This window comes from Oryzias melastigma, linkage group LG23, assembly GCF_002922805.2.
Source record: "Oryzias melastigma strain HK-1 linkage group LG23, ASM292280v2, whole genome shotgun sequence".
Lineage (NCBI taxonomy): Eukaryota > Metazoa > Chordata > Actinopteri > Beloniformes > Adrianichthyidae > Oryzias > Oryzias melastigma.
In genome coordinates, this window is record NC_050534.1 from 6,212,194 (window position 1) to 6,239,937 (window position 27,744).

The 27,744-nt window shown below is 37.2% G+C and overlaps 1 protein-coding gene across 2 annotated transcripts in view; it reads left to right on the plus strand.

Moving 5' to 3' along the window:
- The window catches only part of LOC112152641 (copine-8), a 118,077-nt gene that overhangs the window by 41,703 nt on the left and 48,630 nt on the right, over window positions 1-27,744 (plus strand). For both annotated transcript variants that reach the window (XM_024282343.2, XM_024282351.1), the window contains exons 4-6: window positions 1,574-1,677; window positions 12,056-12,095; window positions 17,726-17,802. In XM_024282343.2, the coding sequence (XP_024138111.1) occupies window positions 1,574-1,677; window positions 12,056-12,095; window positions 17,726-17,802 (221 nt within the window). The remainder of the gene's footprint in view (window positions 1-1,573; window positions 1,678-12,055; window positions 12,096-17,725; window positions 17,803-27,744) is intronic.

Sequence of the window (27,744 nt, forward strand, 5' to 3'; positions counted from 1 at the left end):
ATATTTGTGATTTTCCCAGTGAACAGTGGTTGTCCTTTAGCGGTTGTTTCCTCTAACAACCACTAGAGGGCGTTGCATCTGAGTATAAGTATCTGCTACTGACAGCAGCAGAAGAAGTGTCGTTGAAAACAGAGAAGAGAATCCGATTTTTTCTTCTTAAACTTTGATATTTTTATTTTACAGAAGATTAGTATTATGGTATTTATTTATTTTATTAGTTACGTTGGGCTTGGTGGAACTGTTCTGAAACGTCAGACTTTTCTCACTTTGCTCACTCGATTGGTGAATATAGACCAAACTGCGTTGAACAGTTTTTGTCAAAAAAAAGTATATCTTTATGAACCATCCAAGTTTTCATGATCAGAAAAAAGTGGATTCCTAAAATGTTTGAAGGTATTTAGTTTGTGAATAGATGATGTCAGATTTACCATTTTGAAAAAAAATAAGTGATGTAGTAAACATTGTGCCCCAATTGCTTTTAAAATCCAGGACACTAGATAGTCTCACATTTTATCGTTTTTTAGTAGTTAGGGAGTAAAGAGGAAATTTGAACATAGTAAATGTCAATCAAATGTTTGGAACGTTTAACGTGGGACTGCATACTTTTATGGATATAAATAGATAACTTGAGTAACTTGCAATAAAAAAATGTCTTGGAAAAAAAGAATAAGAATAAGAACATGTTTGAAAAGGTAAGAATTGTTATTTGAAAAATAATCGGATGACTGAGTAATAGCTGTTTATTTCAAAATAGAAGTCTATGGGGATTTTGGCTTCTTAGAGCCAGTAGGTACTTCCTGTTTGGAACACGAGGGGGGAGGAGTCACTCAGTCCAGTTCTCATATACGCCAATAGTTGCAAAATAATTTGTAACCTTAAGAAACTTGGTTAATATTGTGTCATTTCACCTATTTATCTCTCGTTTTCTTAAATTTTTTCCCGTATTCTCCACCCTGAGTTTGGCTTTACAAATGTGCCACCAAAACAATACGTTTTTAATTAAGAAGTCTTTCTATATCTATATCTTCTTAGTATAAATGACTCTACTGCTGCTGGTGGTACACCAGTTTGAATATTCATGCGTATAACGAGGGGGCACACCTCAGCCCCAATCATTGCAGCGTATTCGTCCTCCCAAGTCGACCCATCATCCGGATGCGTCGCGTAGAGGCTAAGTTAAATGCCAAACGGGGACCTACCTGCCCCCCATTGACTCAACGCTTAAGCAGCTCCGCATTCGTTCCCTCAGAGCCGAACATAATCTTCTGTAACCAGCGTCTCCCCTGATGTGTCTCCGGAGGGAAAGACTCCAGGTGGTTACAGATTTACATGAGTCACCATCGCTTCACATGGCGCCTGTGAAAGCTGTTCCTTTGTGTGTTCAATACACACAGAAAGGACGGCAATTTGCAAAGAGATCAATACGTAGATGAAAGATTTGGGACTTTCAAAGCATCAAAAGATTTTTACTATCCACTGTTTAAAAAGCCAAAACCTGGTGGTAAAAAAAAAAAAAAACAGTTTACTGTGTTTTTTCTTTCTCATTGGCCTCTTTTCTGCTTTGTGTGTTTAGTTTGGGAGAACAGAAGTGATCGACAACACGCTCAATCCAGACTTTGTGCGGAAATTCATTCTGGACTACTTCTTTGAAGAGCGTCAGAACCTCAGACTTGACTTGTAAGTAACAGTCATCGTTTTTTATATTCCCTCAGCAAGACATTGTTGTTTACAAAACTGATACTTTTTTAAATTTTGGATTGATCTCTAACAGAGCCATTAAAATGTCTTGTCTTTATCAGAACCTTTATTAAATTCTATAAATTCTGTTGAAGAAAATACACTCTCTTGCCTATTTGGAAGGCAAAATATTAGGGTTGTAGCTATTTATTTTAACAATGACAAGGACATACCAAGGACAGCTAATATGCTATTATAATAGTATTATAATAATTATTATATCATAATAATTTGCTGTTAATGCAATTAACCAAATTCTAATAGATTCTGAAGCAGCAAAAGTAGCTTTGCGCTTATATGCAACAATTAACTGGTAAGGTTTTTACGAAATTAATATAGTGTCTAGGTCAGGGGTGGACAAACATTTTGGTTTGTGGGCCATAAAGGGTTCTAAAGCTTAACTTATGGGCTACATCAGGAGCTTAAAGGATTTTGGCAAGCGACCTCACATGAGAAAGAAACAAAATGGAATCTGAACATAAAAAAATCAGGCTTTCTTAATTTTTAAAAAAATTGTTTTTGTTACTATTTTAATACCAACTGGACATCGTTCAGGGAAAAAACACACAGACCTAGAGAAACACACATGAACGTGACAAAACAACACACAACATGAATGTAAAACAGCTTTCTGCACAAGTCAGTTCATTTGTTGTGCACCATCTAAAGGGAGGACACCAAAATCACAGGAAATATAAAACATTAATATGGTTTATCAATAGTATTCCAGTGTGGCGGGCCAGATTAAATGGTTTAATATTGCCCCGTTAGACCAACTGATTCCGACGCAAAATTCAGCTTTAGAATCTGTTGGAATTATGTTAATTGGATATCTGAGTTACGGTTGTTCCAAAAGCTTGTGTTATTTCCTGTGGTTTTGACGGCTCTGGTGTTAAAGGGTTAAGTTATATGGAGAGAAAATAGGCTCACTCTGATTTGTGGGTGCGTCATTTCTTGATTTGTAAATAAGTAAAAAAAATTACAAAATAAAAAAAAACACAATTTACACACGCAAAAATTAAAATTACGACAGCTTGAAACTAATTACACATGCAAATCTTTAAAAATTACACACAAATCACCTCTTACCCACACATGAAACCTCAATTACACACAGATCTATAGTGAGACTTAGTTCACGTCTCACTGATTCGTCCGTGAGTGATGCGTTCAAGTACTCCTAGAATGCTGGGTCATCAGAGTTTTCTCTGAATTATGCACCCACAAATCTGAGTGAGTCTATTTTCTCTCCATAAAGTTATGTGATATAATCACAATACTCTACTGTACCTATTTTTTTGGTTAACTTTTTACAATGGTCAGCAATAAGTTTGTAAGTAACTCTACATAGCTTGTAGCATGCTCCATGTTAGCCACGCTAGCTGCATTAGCGCATTCACAATACCTGTAACTCTCAGTCTTATTCCTTGCCACATACTGATACAGCTAAAACAAACATTATCTTGATTATGTTGGGCCAATACATTAAATGTACTGAAAAAAGTGATATTCACATGAGTTTGCACTATCTGTCACACAGGGCTTTCATAGTGCTCATGTGAAAAAAAAGACCCAATCACATTCCATCTTTAGACAATACACAGTGACCGTCTGTGGGCGTAAATGTCCCGCCCATGTTTGTCTCTTCATGGAGCGTTATGCAGCTGCAGGACTAGAGGGGGAAGGGGGAGCACTCTGATGGTGGGGGTAGAAAAACGAGATAATAGACAACTAACATACACATATATTTATGGTTCATATTTGCTCAATACCACAGACGGTACTTTATCTGCTCCGAGGAGATTTAACAACCTCAACATGTGTCAGATCACCAGCTTTGAAAACGTTGACAATAGGTTTCAGGCACCTGCTCATAACTCTTTAGAAAAGCTACCTTTCACTCATAATCCTGACAGTCTGCAGAGCTCTGGACTCGTCTAAACAAACATAAAAGCTTCAGCATCATATGTGATGCACCTAGACCACCTCTATGTTCCATCCACAAAACACCTAAGTTCTGAATGAAATTTCTCACACTCTTCTTTGCATGCTTATGGTCATGAGAAATCTTTATCAGCTGGTCTTTATTCTACATTCACACTGGACATGTGACGTGCATTCAAGAACGCACTAAACACGTGTTCTTGAATGTGCTTTTATTTGGCATATGCTTCTTACACTGTACTCTTGGTACCCAGTGTACATGTCTGCTACCTACAATAGGAAGAGGCCTTGTGTGATACACATTCTCACTCCCAACTCGTCTTATATGGACGTATGGTCCGGGCCCCCTCTACATCACTTTTTGATGTTTTTGGTGTCCCCAACTCATAGTTTTTTTATGTGCTGGCTGTTCCAATTAAGTCAAGGGTCCCTAAACCTTGGAACGAGGTACTGGACGCGGTAACGGACACAGGACCGGTACCGGTTGGCGCCCCGAGGGTTGGGGAGTCTTTATTAGCGTATGCATTTTTTTCTCTATCTGCGACCCAGTACCGAGCGACCCTCGGACCACTGCTGGTTCACTGCACGGAGGTTGGGGACCCCTGTTTTAATGGTAACAGCCAACACGTCAAAAACCTGAAGAGTGTTGGGCCCAACAGAGACAAATATATAAAGCTGTTCCAGGTTCCTACTATCCAGACTTAGTCAAACTTCCATCATGTTTTCTTTATCCAAGTCTTTTTTTTATCCTGCCGACATTTTTGCATTTTGCATTGCATTTCTAAATGCTCTGACCTAGGAATGCCATGATTAGTCGGCTAGTCAACTATTAAAATAGTCGACGAATAATTTAATAGTCGATTAGTCGTTACTTTATATTATATGGAGTCAGAGTGTAGTGAAGTTGAAAGTTATAATGTCATTTTCGTAGTTTTTGGACTATTTTGGCATTAAGATCTTTTTTAGGCTAACTTGGAGTTAAGCTAATATGTCAGCAACATGCTAGCTATTTTGGCTAATTTAGGCTTTTTTGTTTTGTTTTTTATTCTATTTGGGAGTTTAGCTAATATTTCAGTTACATGCTAGCTCTTTGGCTAACTTAAGCTTTATTTTTAGATTTTAGACAAATTTAGAGTTTAGCTAATATTTCAGCTGCATGCTAGCTACTTTGGCTAATTTAGGCTTTTTTATTTTTTTAGACTATTTTGGAGTTTAGCTAATATTTGAGCTACATATTAGCTGTTTTGGCTAGCGTAGGCTTTTTTTAGGGTAATTTGGCATTTAAGCTGTCGTCACTACCATTAGTGTGAATACATCTAGTTTATAGTTAGTTTACAGCTAATGATGGTTAAGATGTGTATTTAACATCCACTTTGTGACCCAATTAGTCGACTAATCGGAAAAAATAATCAGTGATTAGTCGACAACTGATATAATCGTTTGTAGCAGCACTACTCTGACCACATAGATCAGAACTCCTCAATTCTGGTCGTCAAGACCCTGCCTGTTTCCTGCTCTCCCTGTAGTTCTTTTCACTGATTACTTGTCAATTAGAACGTGGAAACACCTGACTCAGCTAATCAGCAGCAAGAGGGAAAGTGAGCGCTTGAAAACAGGCGAGGTAGTAGATCTCGAGTACCAGGACTGAGCAGCGCTGATATAAATGATCAAAAGCAAGAGCAAATCCAAGCTAATATACAAGGATTTGAGGTGTTGCTGAATATATTTGCATGCAAACTAGCACATTTTGAGCATGAAGAAGATACAATTTGGAATAGAAATTTTGTGCAATTGGACCCCATCAAGATTTTTCATGTATCCCAGGCATGTTTTGCATATAGGTTATTTGGGATTTGTTGCTTATTAAGATGGAATGCTACCTCTTGATGAGAGGATTTTCTTTTTCTCGCTGCTTCCAGGTTTTATGTCTTGTAAATTTCATCAGATAATGAGAAAGATCGACCATTTTTTTATTAGGAATGTATTGGCCCAATCCGTTGTTAAAGAATTTGTCTCTCTGAACGCCTTTGTGGCGCTTCAGTTAGAAACCATTATAATCAGTCAGAGAAGGCCCCCTGAAAGCCCTGCAGTGCAGTCCAGGGGCGGTCCAGAGGCAGCCAGGTGTACCGCAGAGCAAGCAATCCATTGTGTTTCTATTTTTACAGCACACTGATTGTTGTAAGGTGCAGATTGCCTTGCAAAATTGGTGGTCATTGTAAGATACCAAACAGCTGTACGCCTTAAGGCTTTCAGTGGTACTGTAAACACAGCTACTGTGTTCTGTAAATGTGGTTCTTGAAATTAAGGCAATAAAATTCAGATACTATTTATTTCACACATTTTAATGTCAGCTTGATGACAAATACTCCATAAATGGACAGTGGGTTCATATATTTTCTGAACAAACCAGTTTTTTCCCCTTAAGTTAACTTTTTTTTACTTTTTACAAAAATAAAAATGGGTTCAGATGAGAAAGATGGACAGCTTTTATTGATATAAAACCCAGTGTGCTGAACTGTTAAATTGCATTTTGTGACATTTCTGTTTTTGACACCACAAAGAGAAAATAAAAAGGGGGAATGCAGCCCAAGGGTCTTGAAAATGTAGTTTGATGGGATAAACTACGTTCCCTATTTTATTGTAATTAAATAAATCACAGCTGTTTGTTTTAATTTACAATTTAGGGTGTATTCAGTCGTTAAAAAAACCCAAGCAGATACTGGCCCTGGGCAAGAAACCCCTCTAAGACCAATTATTTGAGGTGGTCTTGGTCCATTTCCAATTGGACTGAGGTTCAGTTTGCTCTGAGTTTCTTCACTCTGAATAGCCTCCATTCTCAAAGCTGAATGACTGGACCAAAACAGCCACCGTAGCCGGGAATAACGGGATGTTAACAGACCCACAAACCTACCAGTCAGAATAGAGAGTGAGGGAAGAAGAAGTGAAAGAGGGGGAAAAAGAATTTGACTTTAAAAAAGAGAAATCATTGTGAAATCAATGATTTAATTAACATTCACTTTTTAGATAAATAAGTAAACTATTAGGAAGCTTTGGAGGATGATGTATACATGTCCAATAGACAAGCTCTACCAGTTTCTCTGCTCATATACACTAAAACCCTCATTTATGGTAAAGACTATGGGAGGATGATCACTGCCAATAGCGCATTTGGGACTTGTTCTGTAATAATTTTGAGTTGAAACACTGAAATAGCTTAATGCATCTGAAGAACACATTTCATGCTCTGCCAGAGTGTCCCCTCTCCCCTTCAGCGGCGGGCAGCAGCAAATGGACAGCAGGTTAAGAACAAGAAGTGACCCTCTAAAACTGGTGGTAAATGCACTGCAGTAAAAATGTGGGTGAACCTAACTTTTGTGCTGGTACACCTGAGAAAAAAAGCTATGCACACCAATGCGAAACATTAGTCTAGAGCCCTGTGCAATTAAATCGGGAACTAAAGCTAAATAAGAATTGCTTCCCTACATTTATCCTTCCAAGCGTAGAGATACGGAAAAATAGTGTCTTTAAATTATGACGTCACCACCGCTTGATGATGTCATCAATAGTTGCGGGTCATCTACATTAGCGTATAGCTGCCATCGCTGGGAAAATACATAACATTGGTTTTATAACTTTAGAAAGTCATGCAAAAACAAAAATTTAAATATGGTATTGATTAATAAAATACTTTCATTTGAATATAAAGTTCTGTGCTTTAGACCACACCCACGAGACGAAATGCACTTCTCCTCCATGCCACAAGCGCAATGCGGATCACCCTACCAGCTTAGGGATAGCCAGTCCTCAGTCCCTACTAATCCTCCAAAAACAAAAGAAAAATGTTGACATCACTACAGCTTCAAATGCCCCTTTAATTGGAGCATTAGGGAGGATCCAGAGGGGTAGAGAAGCAATTCGGATAAGTACATCTTGAAAGCAGAGAGCTTACAAAGGGGAAGTCTTGAGTTTGTATCGGTCTGTGCATCTTACAAATACAGTAAAAATTAAAGAGGTTGAGTTCAAGGCTGTACAGTTTCTATTCAGGAAAGTTGTGCATATTTTATTAAGTTAAAGAAATATAAAACATTATGCTTTGGTATTTAAGACCTCTCCTCAATTTTGACTTTATTTTATAATTGGAAAATTAGGATCGAGTCAATTTAGGCTGATAGTCATATCCCAATAGTTTCTTGGTTTTTTGTACAAATGTCATTGATTGATGGTGCATTCTTGCACTCATGCCCCAGTGCATCAGTGACTATTTTGACTCTGGTTGCTATCTTAGGAACAAGTGATAAATCAAAAAGTCACATGGTGAACTCCTAAGAAATCAAAGTCTAAATCCAGAGTTGATGTGTACATGTTATACTGTAAAACAGCAATAGTATCAAGGGTTTTAGTATGCATTGGAAACATATACAGTAATGCATTTTTTCTTTAATGAACACCTACTTTGTATCCTTTTATACCTACCATGTATGCTCCAGTAAAGCATGTTACCATCTTACCCATGACATGTTTATCTTCTCACACTTGAAAGGGACTCTAAAAGTTATTGGATTTTTTGAAAAAGCAAATAAATTGAGAATATTGTCAGACGTGTGGCATATCTAAAAAAAGAAGTAAAATGTCAAAAAAACACCAGTTTTGTACTTTGTAAGTGACTTACGCTCTAAATCAAAAGGATTAGCACTACTGGGAGTATGCTTGGAGATAGTGTCATGGAAACAACTCACTCTCTCACCAACCTCTGATTATTGAACATGATCCCTGTTGGTGTGTAAGTGTCTTTAGGAAAGAGGCAGAGCCTCAAGCTGTGCCTAGTGTACTAAAACAAGACAAGTGATTCTATATCAAGGCTGAATCCATAGATACAGTGAAGCAAATAACACCCTGTTATTTGGCAAGTTCTCCCACTTAGAAATCATGCTGGGGTTGGAAATTTTCATCTTTGGTGCATGTCCACATTGAAAGACATAATTTTAAGAGAAAATCTGGAAATCATATTGAATGAATATTTAAATGATATATTTACATGCTACTGCTGCACATATGTATTTGAAGACCTTAAGAATTCAATTTTAATATTTGGTACAGGAGCCTTTGTTTGCTATTACACAGGTCAATCATTTCCTGTGTTTTTCACCAGGTTTGCACACACTGGCAGGAACAGAGTTTGACCTCCTCCAAAGATTTTCTATTGGATTTAGATCTGGAGCCTAGCTAGCCCACTCCAGAACCTTGGTTCTCCTGGCCGTGTGCTTCGTTCGGGTCATTGTCATGTTGGAAGGCCCAACTCATCTTCAATGCTCTTAACTGAAGGAAGATCTTAAATCTAGCAATATATGGCCAAGGTCTTCCTGTCCCATGTGCAGAGAAACAGCCCCATACCATGATGCTACCAGCCCCATGTTTGAAAGTCGTGATGGTGTTCTTGGGATGGTGCCATTCCTCTTATTCCAAACATGGCAGGTGGAATTGAGACCAAAAGTTCTGCTTTGGTCTCATCTTACCACATGACTTTCTCCCATGATTCCTCTGGATCATCTAAATGGTCAAACTTAAGACGGGCCTGGACATGTACTGGTTTAAGTAGGAGAACATTCCAAGCCATGCATGATTTCAAACCATGACATCTACCAACAGTAACCATGGAAATGGTTGTTTCAGCTCTTTTTAGGTCATTGACCAGCTTTTACCGTGTAGTTCTGGGTTGAGTCCTCACCTTTCTTAGGATCATTGACACCCCATGATGTGAGATCTTGCATGGAGCCACAGTCCAAGGGAGATTGACAGTCATGTTTAGCTACTTCCATTTTCTAATAATTGCTCAGTGGATCTTTTTTCACCAAGCTGTTTAGCAATTGCCCCAAAATCTTTTCCAGCCTTGTGGAGGTCAACAGTTTTTTTCTCTGGTGTCTTTGGACAGCTCTTTGGTCTTGGTGCTTCTAATTTATAATTATATACTTCGTAGAAGTGGTGGACTAACAGGTCTTTGAGGGTCAGAATTCTAGCGAATAGATTACGTCTCTTACAGTGGACATGGACCTAAGTTGAAAATCTCAGACCTCTCCATGATTTCTAAATTGGAAAACTTGCAAATTCACCAGGTGTTTAAATACTTACTTGGCTCACTGTATATGAAAAGTAGCTGATTATTAGTAAAAATGTCAGTATACTAGATGCATAAAGGCTAAAATGGTACTAAACAACCATGGGCCAAAAAAAATTGTATTCAAATATTATCATATACCACCCCAATGGTGGGAAAAAAACCTTCGATGTCCCTTTTTAAAAAGCGAGTTCCAGAAAGGTAAACCTAAACCATAGCGAGCTTTGATGGATGTTTTACGAGAAGCTTGTTTGTAAAGGACAGTTAAGCAAGCATTCAAGTAGAACAGCAAACAAGGAGGCTGGTGGCTGAAATTGATTTAGTGAGTAAGGCTGTGGTGTTTATCTGCACACAAATCTAGTGATTGTTGTCATCCATCCATCTATCCATCCATCTATTCATCATTGAAAATATATCTTTATCTTGAGTTTCCTTTAGGCAATACCACTTTCAAAATAAATTCTGTTGTAACAGTGTGACGCCGTGGCAGTTTGGTCTATTTATTCCCTGAGGTGCAAAGTGAAAGCCAAACCGAACCGATTTAATGTATGTTTGGTCAGCTTCTCTTATGCCAACTCCAATAGACAATCTGGTTCTGATGCCAAAATCTTTGCATCAGTCTGGGTTTAATAAAGATTTATCACAGCAGATGCTTTTAGCTCAGTGCTTATATCGGCACATAGAGATATTATAGTCTAAGCAAATCAATGTCGGGAGACCTGATCTTGTTAAAGTAAATACTTTTGATAAAACTAGACACAAACAGACTCTTGCTGTATATATTAATTACAAGAAAAATATCTTTGGAAATATAAACAGGGTGTCATAATTTTGTTTTTTTTCATTTTCATCGTCATATTATTTTTTTTTAGGAAACATTTCAGTTCATCATTATTTGAGAGGGATTGACCTTCATTTTGGATGCATTGATTCATCAAGCACATTCTATATTGGACCATAGGTGCATTACCTTGTATTATTGGGTCAGCTATGCAGACTTGGGGGGCTGGGGTCGGGGTGCTCTGTGGCACCCCGCTTGGGGAGGGGTGGAGGATGGGACTTCCGACTGACCATCTTCCTTCTCTACATCTAGCACCTTTTTTTTCTTATTTTCATTAAGACAATAATAAAAAGTATAAAACTATCAATCACAGATCCAGACCTCCCCTCCCCCGCACATCCCGCTTCCCCAAACCCCGCCCCCCTTTTTGCCTTTTTTTCAATTCTAGGCTGAGTTGAGTCAGCCTCCAACTGTCCTGTTTTATTACCCTTTAATATATGAGGAAACCATTTTTTGGACTTTCTTCTTCTATCAAGACAAAATGTCTGTTATTGCTTTAGACTCCATAAGACTGGCTAATATAGATTGTTTTTAACAAATAGAAAATACTTGTTTACAATTCAACTAATTCTAAATGAAATGTCTCTTGACAGTGTTGCTCGTTGGAATTGAGCATTACGACATTACAGCACTACAGTGGAATCTCTTTGCATTGCTCATTGTAATCATTTGCATATTATAAAGAAACAAATGTACTCCCCATTTTTCATTTCCCCATCTCCTCTCATCATCATCAGGAGCATAGACTGAGATGCAACTCTGTTTCCCTCCTCAAGTTTATTACAAAGATATGTGTATAAAAAATAGAGATGAAGTGCCTCTAAGTGCTGTGTGCAGTCTAACCTACCATGCCCATCCAACGCTGAAGAAGCCCTGCACTCTGAGAGTACATTATCAGGATCATTTCTCTAAGGTCCGCCCATTGTGGAGTAATCCATTTTTAGAATTTGGTGAAACGACATGAGCTGCAAAATGATCCCAGATAGCTGAATGAATGGTTTCTCCAAAGAGTTCTCATTCTTCAAAGGCATTAAGGCTATTTGTGCTGAAATGGCTCTTTGGAAATTAGGTGTAATTTAACCGCCTCTTATCAAACGGTGGGATGAAGTGGACAGCACTCTGCTAAAAATAAACAAACACAAAAAGGATGTATTAAATGACTAACACACTCTTTGCTGTGTCCGTCCTAACAAAGTCCCGCATCCCAATCGTATGTGTGACATCCAATTAGTCCATTAAGTGTCACTTAAATGGAGAATGCCTGTAAGCCTGCTGTGCAAGAAGGTGGAATAACTGAGCTCTCCTGGGAGATCTTCACCGGGAAACTGTTGCTGATTCACCCTGAGTGTAATCTGTTGTGTTCCCAGCTGACACCCTGCCTCTCTCCACCTCTCGCTAATGCACTTTCTTCATTTGTGCAGGTATGATGTCGACTCGAAGAGTGCCAACCTGTCAAAACACGTGAGTGCTCCTTTTTTTTTTCTTCTTTGTCTGTCGTTTCCATGCTGCTTTCTGTCTCTTCGCACCTTTCCTTTCCGTTTGTGTAAGCCTTCCCTTGTCTCTACTGTCCATTAGCCTCATTATGGCGACATGGCAGTAATCTGACAATTGCTGTGTTCATCATTGTCACAAATACCAGGTTTCATAAACTACCTTTTTGCCATTTAGATATTGAAAATGCTCACCCTGCGTGTTTTTTTTTCTCTTCAGGAGCAGCAATTATAGCAACAGTAATTAGAAACAACAATGTGCTTGCAGGCAGTAATTACCTGCGTTTAATTACCAATAGTTGCTCCCTACTTATTCGACAAGCTTGTTGTTCAAAGACATGTGCAGTTGTGGCTCTTATTTACAAAAGATTAGTTGAAAACTGATAAGTGACACCATTACATGGGTCAATGGTTCACAAACCGTCCTGTCAATGCTGCAGATTCTTAAACACGTGGATGTTTTATTGCTGAAGCTGCAATAAAATGAAGAGAGGAAAAAATGATACACAACTATCGCCGTTTCCCTTTAATCTGACTCCTAATCTCGGCATCATCAGACAGCACAGTTCACTCATGCAGCGTTGAGCCGCTGTTCCTCCTTTACGTTGGTCTTCCGTGTGACATCATCTTCATTCTTGTTCCGATACAGATATTGATTTGTTGGCCCAATTTAGATTACTAACATGTACTAGTTATTGCTGTCATTCATTCCCATAAAGTTCATTGATGTCAAACAGTTGTTGGGCTTATAAAATGCCCAATACGAAGGAGAAACCAACGACGAGGGTTAAGTAAGTTTAAGTAAGGTTAAGTAAGTTCACAAGGAAAAACTGTGAATTCTAACTGGCAGGAGAAACCATTGACAGTTATTATGAGTATCAACATTTCAAGTAGATGTGAAAGATGTCAAACAGGGGAACTGTTACCATATGTGAGTTTATTGTTACACCAGGCATGTGAAGGACCTTCTTGAACACTCTAAACGTGGATTCTTGAACGTGCGTTTAGCCTCTGGTGTTCACACTGAACTGTCACTACCCGATACTAGAGCATCGCCATCCAAACGTCACTACCAAATCTAATTCCCTGATTGGTCAAAGTTAGACCTAGTTTAACTTTCAATAAGCCTTCAATGCTTTTTGTACGTAAAGCCCAGAAACGGTCGTAGAAACTGTCTTAGATGGTCGTAGAAACGGTCTTCAATATGGTTGTAGAAACAGTCATAAATACGGTCGTAGAAACAGTCTTAGAAAAGGTTCCAGAAGTGGTCGTAGAAACGGTCTTAAATATGGTCGTAGAATCAGTCATATATACGGTCGTAGAAACAGTCTTAGAAAAGGTTCCAGAAGTGGTCTTAGAAACGGTCTTATATATGGTCTTCGAAAAGGTTGTAGAAAAGGTCTTAGAAACAGTCTTAAAAACAGTCATAGAAACAGCCTTAAATACGGTCTTCGAAAAGGTTGTAGAAACGGTCTTAAAAACAGTCTTAGAAACGGTCTTAGAAACGATCTTAGAAACGGTCCTTGATACGGTTGTAGAAACAGTCTTAGAAATGGTCTTGAAAACAGTCTTAGAAACAACTTTAGAAACGGTCTTCAATAATGTTGTAGAAATGGTTGTAGAAATGGTCTTAAAAACTATCGTAGAAACAGTCGTAGAAACTTGCAAAGCAATGCATGAATATGAGACTTTTGAACGTGGATGTCCAAAACACACATAAGCACTCATACACATAATCTTCTCATTGGAAGAGGTCCCTTGAACACATACTGCGGTTTGAGCATAGCTTGAAGGCAATCTTTAGAGGAGAGAATATTTTGACAAGGTTCTGTAGATCAGATTTAATCTTCTCTTGATTGCCAATGGGGGTGCTGTTTCCGTCTTGGTCACGTAACTTCTTGACATATGTTGGTTTTTGCCCCATTTTTCCTCCAAAAGTCTGTGATCAAAGACAACGCCGTCCACACCCCTGCCATCGCCATGTTTTTGGTATGCAACCTAACCAGTTGACCAACATACCATTTAAGGGCGGCCACTTTTATGAAAAGACAAAAATATGCATCACAAGGAGAATAGTTTAGGACTTAATTTATTATAGTATTTTAAAAAAAGGAACAGTAATTATTTAAAAAAAATACTTTAAGTACCCAGAAGACATTAAGTATCTAATTCATCTCTCGCCACTAAGATGGTTTCAATGGCTTAGAGTTGGGTTTAGTTTAAATTTACTATAGTTATGGGCTACAGACACACCCAGTGTTTCACAGTTGAACTGTACAGCTACTATTGTTCCTACCATAATGGTATCATATAGCTTGCAATCATTTCTTAAAGAAACAGAAGTCTGATAGCTCTGAACTGAAGATCTGATTCAGAGATTAGAGGTTGAATTAAAAAAGATTAAGATTAAAGTACACAAAATTGCGAACTATTCTAAAACATAACATTTTGAAGATGTATAATCTCATAATTGTAGTGCTTAAAGTTCCTCCAACTACAGACAGAAATAGATAATTACGGAAAATGAATGTATTTTGAGATAGAACTTGTGTTATCTAAGCTTTTTGTTAGTCACCATCACATCCAGATCAGTGTCTTTGAATTATTTTAAAGTTTATTTAAACTCTGCCACTATCACTTTGTTGTTCCTCTGTAGCATTTTAACGCCTTGTGGCTTTTTGAATTTTATTGAATTGATTCTAGGAACTTTTTAAAAATTATATTACCCTTCGATCTCCTCTGTCTTGCTTCTCCTTCCCTCAAATCAATAGCCTTATATAAGCGCTGGCATAAGTGTTGGATCCCGGTCTCAGAGGGAAACCTACAGAGCCGAGCCATTACACGACACTTTAACCTGAGAACTGCAGGCTACAGGCACATCTGGGAGCAGAATAGGAACCGGTTCAGAATTCAAAGAAAAGCAGCTGAAGTGTTGATGCAGGAGGGAGAAAAACTACATTTTCACTGCTTTATTAGAAAAAACAATCTATTTTTTGGTCTTTTTTTTTCTGCAAATGATTACTGTTTTTTGTCAAGAACAAACACATGATAATGCTACAACTATTAGCTGTTTACCTGATTGGGATGCGGTGTTACGTCTGCCGCCTGTGTTTTGACCATTTACAGTAAAAGAGAACTGGACACCTGCGACTCCTCCCTCCTCGCGTTCATAAAGCACTTTCAACAGGTTTACCTTGCATCAGAATTTTTGACGCATACCTAAAATGTGCAGCCATGATAGAATGAACACCAACGTTTTATACCAAATGAAAACATTCTGTGTTTATGCATTTGCTGCTAGTTTTCACATTTTTCCATCTTTATTCATCTCACCACATTCATTACACACTTTTTAGATCTTATTATCATTTTAAAAAACCCACACAGCCACAATAAATCCTATCTCCACAAATACCGCCCTATTATACTTACTCGATACTCTGCTGTTAGCCATTAGACTCGCCCAGACAGTCCTCTGATGGATCTCACGCTGGGAAGAGCTGCAGTTGCTGGGTGATGACTGACTCCACCGCACATTATCTTCATCACAAACAAGAATAAAACATCAAAGAGGAACCATTTTCTAAAGGAAAAATCCACGTTGTAACCAAAACAAACAAGAAAATCATGTCTTGATTAAAGATTTAGTGTAAAACACGCTGCCATAGATACTTACAGGAGTCAGCAAAGATACCAATCAATTCAATAAAAATAATTTATTGTGTTGGCTCATAGCTGACCTGATAACAGCAATTATGACAAATGACCTCTGCCATTGGTGATTGGGGTTGAAAATTACATTTTATTATAACAAGAGAGGTAAGCAGAGGGATGTGCTGTTCATTTGTCTTACTTAAATTGTGTTATACACTTTTGTTAAATAGAAAGAATGAACCGCAGCATTTTTTGTCTTAATATCAATACAATTATTATTAGGAGACATAGTTTAGCATTTGTGTTTTCAACTTTCATCTCTTGGTTTTTCATTGTTTCGTCTAACGCTACCAGTTTACCATTTAACACCGGAGATGTCGCCAACGACACCTAAATAAGGCACTCTAACCATAAATCTTTGACGCAATTATTGCAATACCAACAGTTTTGGAGTACGCAATAATTCGGAGTAAGCAACTGTGCATTTTTGGACAAAACGACAATCAAAACCGCTTTTCTTCATGCCAGAACCGGATTGCTTAAACTCTTTAATGCTATACTCGTTACACATGCTCCAGAATCCACTCTAATTATGATAATTTTGTAAATGGTTAAAGAATTAGAATGTCAACACTGGAGATATACAGTAGTTCCGATGTTAAAAACGTAAATCTTTTTTATTATGCTAGCTAATAAGAAATTGGAAAAATACTAGGAATCCAACGATTCACTTTCTTAATAATTTGGTTCAAATCTAGATTTTTTTGGGTTGCGGTTTTCAGTTCAATATAGGATTTATGCATAACAAAACAACAACAACAAAAAACGAAAATATTGTTCTAAATGTGTTCATTACAAAGTAACGATGTAAAGAACATTTCAGTTTACTTATACCGAATCCCAACTCTTCCCCTCCCCCCACGTCTACTCCCTACCCCCACATTTGTCCTTCCAAATGGAGAGTTGTGAAAAAATTATGTCCTCAGATTTGGACGTTACTCCCACTCAATATCGTCAACAATTACATTACATTAGCACGGCGCTGCGGAAATACATAACAACATCAGTTTACATCAGTTTTATAACTTTTAAAAGTTTTGCTAAAACAAAAAGTCAATACTTATATTCAAATCGAAACTTCTGGGTTTCAGAACACACCCACATGAAGAAAAGCGTGTCTCCTCTGCGACATAGCCCAACGCTGAACACCATAGCGGCGGAGGATGGTAGCATCCACGAGGGTTAGCCCTTGAAAAAACTATTTCCGAGACGACTAAAGCTCCAAAGGCCCCAACAACTGGAGGGGTATGGAAAAGCTGTAGGAGTAGGAGTAGAATTCAGCTTTGGCCTAACCCTGGTGTAATGTAATAAAGCAAAATTCAAAAGTCTTTGACACTTTTAACGTAAACATATGGCGTAGGAATACAACGATTCCCTTCCCCCACTGTTCTGTTCAAAAGAGTAACACATGGTTCAGATTTAAACCAAGACTTTATTTTTTACTAAAAACGCTTATAATTATGTAATTGAGTGGAGATCAGTGGGTTGAGCAGTTCTTCCTTATCGTTAGTTTACTTGTCTGATTAGCAGAATTTTTTTTTGTTTGTTTGTTTTTAAAGTGAACTGGACTTTGTCTTTGATTTATTATCCAAGAGATTTTCTCAATTCATGTCGTCTCAAAATTGAGAAAACCTCCTTGAAACGTGAAATGTCTTCAGATTGAAAAACTAGTCCACACAAATTCCATTGAAACTTTTTCAGCAATTTTCACCATCCTGGATGAGTGAAAGTCTTTTCAGATTTGTTTTAGATACTACTGGTCCAAATGAATGGTTTCTCAAATGTAAATTGTGTTTTTGTTGTATTTTAACACAAACTGTTTGATTTTTTTTCCTGTATGTCAGAGCTTTACAGTACAAATTGACAGCTTTTGCTCCAACTTTGCAGGACTTCCTGGGCCAGGCTCACTGCACCCTTGGAGAGATAGTGGGGTCATTGGGCAGCCGTTTGGAAAAGCCTCTTGGGTAAGTAAGAGCAGGTCCAGCTGTTAAAATACTTCTTTTTCTGGTTAAACCATGCGAAAGGTATTTTTTTACCCATTATAACACCAAAGAATCCAAATCTACCCTCTACATCTTTAAACATATTTTTCTGCTGTATCTTAAAACCTTCTGTTGGACACTTAACATAAATATGTTCTTGTGTTTCCTTACTTTACATATATTTCCACACGTTTAATTTGGAGACTGTTTAGATCTAAAAACAGAGGTGTTAGTGAGATTTTAAAGCCAAGCTGGCGTCCCTCTGTGGATTGTGGGAACTTTCTTGGCTCCCTGTAATGCGTTCAGACTCCTCTGTGCATAAATACCATGTTGGTGATTGCAAAGGAAGGATTTCCACTTTACAGAGGGAAAAAGAGATTACCTGTCTATGTTGGTTATTTATAGGAGTGCACCTGCCGGTATGAGCCAAAGCGCAAACCTGTTTTGTATGTCCTGAAAGCTCTTATGAGGGACCCTCTTGCTTATGTTGACGACAAGTCTGCATACTTGTCAAATACTCACATGTACTCCTCACAAAGGAAACACATTCAAATTCTTTAGATATTTCCTTTGTGGATGCTATGAGACAAATATTCAATACATACAATTGATGTTTCCATAAAAATTAGACTTTTTGTGTCTTTTTTTTTTTTTAGAGATTTCTGGTATAATACTGAATTTGTTCACAAAAATTTTTCTTAAAGTCACATAAACAAACCAAAACCTTCATATGTGGAAAAAACAAACTGCATCCACTGTTGCCTTGTAGGAATAATCTTTGGAAAATAGAAATAAAAACTCCACTATCCTTCACTGACAAAAACCACATCTTGAATATTGTGGTTGATTCAAAGAATGCTTTTGTCACTTCTCTCAAACATTACGACAGACACACTTAGGAATTTCCCTGGTTTACTGTTTGATCATTAAACTTAAGAAACTGAAATATTTGAAGCAAAATGATTTCAGAGACAAAAAAAAACTGGATTAAAGTATTACTCAGAAATGGGATTTAGTTTTTGACGTTTAGATCAAGTTTTTTATAAATATAAAACTTTTACTATCTAGATATAAACTGTGACAGTTTTTAATTAAATAAAAATCTGCCGCATTTAGGCACCTTAAAGAAGAGGTTTTTAGAGACTGGCACGTTCATGCTCCATCTCCCTTGTCACAAAATCTGCCACTCTAATATAAACAGATTCAGTGAAAGCAAGATTGATTATGTACAAAAATAAAAGAGACATTTTCAGCATTTATCAGCACTAACAATATCGAGACTGCAGCTGCTGCCGCTTGTCGTGTGTGTTTGTGTGTTGGCGTTTGCGAATGTCACACACCTGCATTCAGAGTCAACAGGAGAGCTCTTTAAAAAAATTAATGAGCGCTAATTACAGTCAATTACATTGTTCAGTCAGACCCCTGTGGGCATTTAGAGAGTGTTTGTGTGGGAGAGACCAACTGCTGCAGTGAGGCCAGACGCACAAGTGCAGCAGCTGACCTGCAGCTGTTGTGCAACAGTCTGATTCTCTACACTTGCAATCGTCCAAACGTGAATGTCTTTGACATACATCCGTTTAGTGCTGTGTGATTGGACGATACATGTCGTGCCATTTCTCTTCTATCGTTTTTTTGTTTATTTTTTTACTTGAACTTTTGTGCAAAACTGTGTTTTCCGACTAAAAAATGTTGAGCACTTTCTCTTTTGTAACTATTTAGTTAAAAAATAAAGTCAAAGAAAAGTATATTTTTGTCTATTTTTAGAGAATGAGGGAAAATATACTTTATTGTGGTATATTGTGATACACAGTATATTGTTATTGTGATATCAAATAATCTATATCATGATACCCGATTTTTTTTTCCATATCGCCCAGCATTACATCAATTTCAAAGCTTTAAAATGTACAAAAGTGAATTACTCCATTTAAGCAAAAATGTATTAATTCTAATTTACACTTTCTGTTTTCATGTTACTTTCTATGACTTTTTATTCGTTTATTTTAAGAAATTAAAACAAAAAAGGCAATAAATGAGTAAAAATCCAAATATTTATCAAACCCTAAAGATATTAAATTATCAATTTTTATCTATTTTTATACCAGTTACATACTCGATTCTGATTGGCTGCTGGGTGTGGATTAAAAAGTGATAATCCACAGTGACGATGCACACCTAAAAAAGAAGTTCCGGTCACATAGTCCAAATGTTTTAAATCACTGCGCAGACTTCTTTAAAACAAATTTCTGCTTTAACATCTAGACAGAAAACACGCGGTAAGAGGAAACTTTTTCTCTCAACTGATGCTTTATTTAATCTATTGTGACAATCCGCACATATATCGCTTTCCTTCGCAGTCGAGGTCGGTGTAGCCTCAGCCAGCTCAGTTGCGTGCTGTCATGTTACCGTGAAACACGCTAAATCACATATCAAATAGTACGCTGAAAAAGCAAGAAATAACCAGAAAAAAGTATTAAAAATCAGTTCCTCATTTTTTTTGTAAGTGACCATGGTACAAACAGGATAATGCCCTCTGAAGTGTGCATTATCAGAAATTAACGAACGGCGTGGAAGCCTGAACCTTTCGAAGCACACTGTCAGTAAATAGTCTATTTTATAAATTATGTCAAAACGCACACCAAACTATAGGGCACATTAGACTAAACAAAAGAGTCAGAGATAAGTCCGTCAGTCAGTCAAACTTTAACTGCATTCGCAGTAATTCTAGAATTTCTTTGTATATGCTACAGATTAGCGTATTAGTGTATTCACAATAAATGTAACTCAAAACTGTTTTTGGAACATATAAAAAAAAACAACTGTTACCGACTGATACCACTAAAACAAGCAAAACTGTGGTTATTCTAACTCCTAGGTACACCTTATACTGCAGAAAATATGGTGTCAATTTCCTGTATAAGTGTTGAAATTCATCCTAGGAATTCACATCGGTCCTCCTCAAACTTTAGTAATTTATGCATTATTTATTTATTTATTTATTTATTTTTACTGTAAATGAACTTGTTAAGAAATGTTAAAACTTGTTTTATTGCTTGCCTGCATGTAGAACATTATGATAATTTATACACAGCTCTAACATTAAAGGCTTTTGAGGGTCTGCCAGTAGGAAAAGATGACCAAAATGTTGAATCTAAAATTGTCTGTTTAGCGTAAATTAAAAAATCTGGCCATGTTTACACCCATCTGGCATAAACAGGGAAAATGTATCTTTGAAAAAAACATTTTTAGTTTCTCCTCCACACATAATCCCCTGTTGAAGCAATAAAGACACATTCACTCCCGACTCATCATTTATGGATGTACTGTATGGTTCGGGCTGGGATTTTTTTTATTGTCTATGCCCCGGTACCAAGTTGATCTTGGACTGGTACCGATGCACAGACCGGAGGTTGGAGACCCCTGATTTAATTGGAATAGCCAGCACATCAAGAAAAGACAAATTGGGTATACCGAACAGTGGGGCGGAGGGGGCCGAACCATACGTCCATATATGACGATCTGGGAGTGAGAATGCCTTGGGAAAGTATATATATTTTTTATTATTTTTCTAATTACTTCCTCTTTTTTTATACTTGCTTTGAATTCTGTTTGAACAGCCGTAACTCGAGATGACAGCTGCTTAAACAGGAACTGGTTTAGTAACAGCCCAAGCTGAGAACAACATATGTACTAACCTCGTGTTTATTGTGCAAACCTTAGACACACCCCTCCGTTTGTAAATCAGGGCATCCTAAAAAGTGAAGAACAGAGGAAGTCTTTGCAGGCAACTCTCAGAACTGCTTTGGCAGGCATACTGTGTGTCGTCTGGCTCCTGTTTCAATACTAATATTAAAAACAATATTATTTATTGTTTTGAATATGAAAAAAAAATGAATATTTTTTGGATTTGTTAATATCAAGTTTATCTTGACAAAAGCCACAAACTTTATCCCCATTTTTTTGTAAACTAATAAGGAGTTTTCTATGATGTTAGAAGAAACTCTTGGACTCATACATTTTTTCTTCAGATGTGAATGTTAATTATTTAGCTTTCATCTTCACTACTTGGTGAACTCTGCACTTCACTTTGCAGTGATTTTACTGCTCATTTCACTTCATTGCACCACTTTTGCTGAAATATTGATGCTGGAGCTCATTTCTTTTTTTAATGCAGAGTAACCTGGAGAACTCCCAGATTCTGTATAGTAGATTTAGAAATCAAAGTATAAAAACTTGTTTAGTAAATCCCTTTTTTATATATTAATAGGAGATGTGGGTAAAATAGTAAAATCCTGGTTAAATTTTTTTTAAACTCATTGGGCTGTAATTATGTTTTAAATATGTGATTTTGCTTACATTTAAATAAAATTATTAGATGACAATCATTTCAGAGAGTAAAGGCTGTTAGATTCTTTGGATTTATGTTTTTTTCCCCAGAATTCTCAATAAGATCAGTTCTAATATTAAGGTAAAGAACCCCTAAATATTTTTGAATTTTTATGGCAAAATTGGGGTTTTATCCAAAAAAAGGTGGAGATTGTGATATAAAATAAAGGATAAATCTAAAATATAATTTAAAAAAAATATTTTGTTAGTCTACTTAGAACAATTGAAGGATGAACAAATACTTGACTTTTAGGAAAACAGTTAAAAATACATTATATTGAAAAATGAATCAGTAAATTGTATTTTGAAATAAAAAGTCAAACTAGACTTTTATAGTTAGAAAAGCTATGAACGTATGGATCAGGAATGTCCAGTTTTAATGTTAAGTCAATATACAAATGGGATCAGAGGTCAGAGGAAGCATTGTGGTACGATGTTTCCACAAATTTTTGGTTTTGGTTTATGATGATGTGATTAGCAGCTGGAGTCCAAAACCAACAAGGAAAATAAGGTGAATTGTTGTTCTTTGTTGTCCTCCTAAACTTTAAGATATTTTTCTTATTGGCAGTGAGACAATAATAAGAAGATCCTCCCATTTTATTTCTAAATTTTTCCTCCTTGGACTAATGCAAGACAGCAAGTCTTTGAACTGGGTCACAGAGATTTGGAAGTACCGCTGAAAGCTTCTGTCATTTAGACGCTGCAGAGCTGGAGGTAGCAGAGATGAAGATGCTGAGGTTCTCTTTGGGAGTGACCAGGATGGATAGGATCAGGAATGAATACATCAGAGGGACAGCACATGTTAGAGGTTTTGGAGATAAAGTCAGAGAGGCCAGACTGAGATGGTTTGGACATGTTCAGAGGAGAGACAGTGAATATATTGGTAGAAGGATGCTGAGTCTAGAGCTGCTAGGCAAGAGGTCTAGAAGAAGACCAAAGAGGAGGTTTATGGATGCAGTGAATGAATGCTGGTGTTCTAGTCCAGGAAACAGGGTAGAATGTTTGAAGATGATTCGCTATGGCAACCTCTAAAGGGAAAAGCTGAAATGAAAAGATGACTGTAGAAGAAAGCTTAACCCCCATTGACCCTCTCTCAATTATCTCTTTATTCTGAATATTGTTTATTCACTTAGTAAACAATGAGTATAATTGGTGTGACCCAAGCTCTTTCTGCAGTTAGAAACTATGATTGAGATCAAGAAGAAACTGTTTTTTTTCTGCTTCCTCTCTCTGCTTTCCTTTGATCCTGCTTAACCTTTTACATCCTCACAAACACAAAATCCATCTTCGTTTTATTTCATCTGCCAGCGATCTGCAATTTTAGCTACGGGCGAGCTAAGAATACTCATAACAGAGATTGTTGAGTAGAGAAACAAGCCCGATTGTTCGCATTTGTGAAACAGAGACAAAAGAAGTCTCTATCAGCCTGTCTTCTGACATGGACTGGATGTCAGTGCTCCTTTATCAGCCACAATTACAGCCATGACTCATCTTTTCAGGGAAAAGTAGACAGATCCTCCTGTTAATATAACAATAACCGATGGCTCATACAGATAGAGAACCAACACTGGATGTTTAATGAAAATGACATCTGCGTTCGGTACACTGCTGCTCGGATGCAACCTAATTAGACATCCTTTGCTCGACACGGATTACAAACCTGTCTTGATTAAAGGATGCTCTGTTTCCTTTCACTTAGAGTGCAAACATGAACCTGAAGAATTCCTGCTTTGTGCTGGAAAGCAGTTTAGTAACGACAAATCAAGTTAAAAAAACATCTTTATGGGTTATGTTACATTTGAACAAAGGACCCCTTAATAATTTGTGGCAGCTTCACAATTCTTGCATCCATTGGACTTGATCTTGTGAGGTATTCCTTTCAGCATTAGATGGTTCATTGTCAACCACAAAGATGACTTTGAAACAAGAAGCATGACTCCTTTTTCACACCGTCTAGGACCCTAACGCCTCGTTTCCACTGAGTGGTCTGGTCCGGTAGTTGATTCTTGATTGAACCAGGGGCCAGTGCAAGAACTGGAAGGATCAGGTAACTATGGAGTTATCTACGGAAAGGGTCAGGGACTTGTTGCTAATGAGAAGTAGTTCAGTTTTATTGGTGTTGAACTGCAGATAGTTTGAGGAAACCCAGGGTTTAAGTTCGGACAGGCAGGCATGAGGGAAGAAGGAGGAATGCTGGAGGGAATGAGGATGAGTTAACAGGTAGAGTTGGGTGTCGTCAGCGTAGCGATGGAACTGGATGTTGAAATCTCTGAAGATACTTCCTTGTTGGAGATGAAAGATGATTCTGGCCCAGACTCTACCACCTCCTCGCAGCCTTGTCAGGACATAGTAGCCATCCACCGACGACTTGGAACTCATCGGTGAGCAAGACTGTATGAAAATTAGTCTTTACGTATGAATTTCAAGATACTCCTCCACAGAACTAGCGATGCTTTTCTTTCATTTAATGGTGGTTGCACTCATCATTTCTTTGTATAATTTTGCCCCCAAAGAAGAATAAAACAAGATATCCAAACAGCTTTTCCTTTTTCAGTCCCAATTTTTTTCTTTATGGTCGTTTTCTGATAACTTTTCCCACACACATCTGATTAATAAAAAATGTTTCATTCTTAGCGTAAATAATTTAAAAGATCCATCCATGTCATTAACTGGTGTTGATTCTTGTAAGTAAAGATTGATTCCAACCAAATCAGTTCTCCTGCGCTCTAACATTGTTACGTTTTGCTGTTTCTGTGTTTCGTGGATTTCTTTTAGCGCATTTTTACTTTCTTTTTTTTCTTTGTGTGTTGATTAGCTGCACAGAATATGTTCAGTTTGCCAAATGTACATAACGCTTTGAATACTTTCATTCCATTCTATAATATTGGATTCATTTTTAGATAAAGGTTTAAACTTTCAGAGTATAAACAAGATAAAAACCTATAAAATATTCATGTCTGTCTGAGAGGAGTGTATAAAGTGTGTAATGTGGGCTTTACAACCTTAAAATACCTATAATTATTGAAAAAAATAAATTGACGACTACTTTGCAGAAAAATGTAAATCCCACAATAAACAAAGAACCGCTATTCTATCTGATTTATTGTAATGTTATATTTTTGGTTGGCTGTACTTTTAAAGTGTGCGGTCTGCAAACTTTTTTACTTTATTTGTTGGCATCCTTTCAGGTTTTTGCAGCACTTAGGCTATGTTTTAAGTGTCAGTTTACTCCGGGTACTTCCTGTGCAGTCAACTATACGAATGCTGAAATAATTAAACAGTTAAGTTTAACAATTCATGGGGATTTCCATCAGTTGCACATGCTCTTACTCGTGCTGCAATGAAAGAAGCAGAACTGCTGCTGTTTTACCTCCTGAAAAATACAGTCAGTGCAAATGGAAGATTTGTTGGAGTTCCTATCGACTAAAAATGCCATGTACTTAGAAATCGAGACACCTCCAAAAAGAAATGTACACAGACAGTAAAGATAATAGATATTTGGTCCCAACATGTATTTGAAAGGATAACATGCAGAGGTGTTATCTTCAAATTCAAATGTTTTATTCACCTTCCACCAGCCTGATCACAACCTCAACCAGCGAATCTCCTATTATTACTTTTCATCACATTCCAAGGTGCAGAACTTCCTTCGTAGAGCTCTTCAAAAATCAATAAACCCAAGCCACTATTCTAAAATCACGATTTTCAGTATATTGCCCATAAAGCAAAGGTTAGTCGTAGCTCTCCCACATGTAAATTTGTATCAGCGTTATAGTGTTTTGGACTAGTGTCTATACAAGAATTTGACTTGTAAGTTACGTTTGTTGTGAACCCAGCATTACACTTCAGTATTTAAAAAGACGTTTATACTACCATAAGCTTTTCTGCATTGTTCATGAATTATTTAATGCATGAAAGAGTATTAACTTTTTATAAACTTCTAATCCAGACGTTCATGTCCAAGTGACAGAACAGCCATGGCATGTGCAGTTTTATGCACTGTAAATCAAATAATAATAATAACATCATTAATATTAAGGATTTTAATGTCCTAAATCGGTTATGCTGTCATAGAAATTAAATTACCACGCCAAATGTCAAATGTATGATGCATAAAAGTCTGCAATCAATAAGAGTATAGATATTTCTGCATATTTTGGGCCATTATACACAAAAGCCTATTTATCATGATTATTTGCATAACATAAAATGTTATATTTTAGTATTAGAATAGAAGGCTAATGTGTCAATCCTGATGAAAAAAACATAACTGCTCAGTTGTTGAGTTTCTCCTTTGATCAACATATCATTTTTTCCTTTTAATTACCGTTTTTTAAGTCGTTCTGGAGTATAAATGGCAGTTTTGGGAGAAATTTATTAACAAAATTCGAGAACTAAAATGGAAATGTAATCTTGAAAGGCAAATCATATTTACAAAACAGATAAGAATAATTGATTTCATATCTCCATGCTTCACTACTTCAATTCCACTTTATTTATATAGCCCAATATTACAACACAGCTGTCTCAACAGGCTTCACAACTGTGATTGTCCAAAAACATAAAATCACTCATAAAATATAAACAATAGCTGATTGCTAAACTAAACGGACCTTAATGCTTAGACCAGGGGTGTCCAAAGTCAGTCCTCCAGGGCCGATGTCCATCCAACCTGGCATTAAAGTTCCTTATTGGCCAATCACATGTGATCCACGTAATCACCAGCAGATAAGGTAGGATTTCTGGAAACCAGCATGAGGAGGACTGACTTTGGACACCTCTGCCTTAGACCCTTTTTCAGTAAAGAAAGGCAAAAAAAAAAAAAAAAGAATTCTAGGAAAAATTGAAGGAACCTCATGGATGTCCACATTAAGGAGGGATAGTCTTCTAGGATGGACAGGCGATGTACCAGGACTGTTACAGAAGTATTAGCTTATCTAACTCTACAACTAGGTTTTCAAATAGAATGGGCTTCATCCACATGGAGCTGGGACAGCTGGGGGCACGAGATGAGCCAGAGGCGAGGTCCACGGCCACGGACAGGAGCACAGACCTGGAATCTGGAATCACTTCCGCTCCTCCGGAGGGGAGAATTTAAGAGAGACAACACATGAATCGCACTGCACCAAACAGAGGCAGAATATGAAAAATTAATGACAAAGAATATTGGAGTAGATAGAAATAGAGGACAGAACCCCAGTGCACCATACTTTCCCCAACTTCTAACTTCTAGCAGTCTACCGTCCATTAATTGGTACTATATGTAACCATCGTATGAAGAACATGCCAACAGGTCAACTAAACTTTTTATGTCACCTTAAATCACTAAATCTGTTGAATTCTTCATCCTCTTTGTTGCTTTTGAACAATTCCGCCAAGCCCAGCATAAGACTGAGCGACGCTTCTTATTCTTCTGCGTCATTCTGTGTAGTAAATAGTGATACACACATCTACAGCGCCCTCTAGCAGTTGTTTCTAATTATTTTTTAAAAATCACGCATATAAGTTGCATTCTCTGCCAAACTATGCAAAAAACCA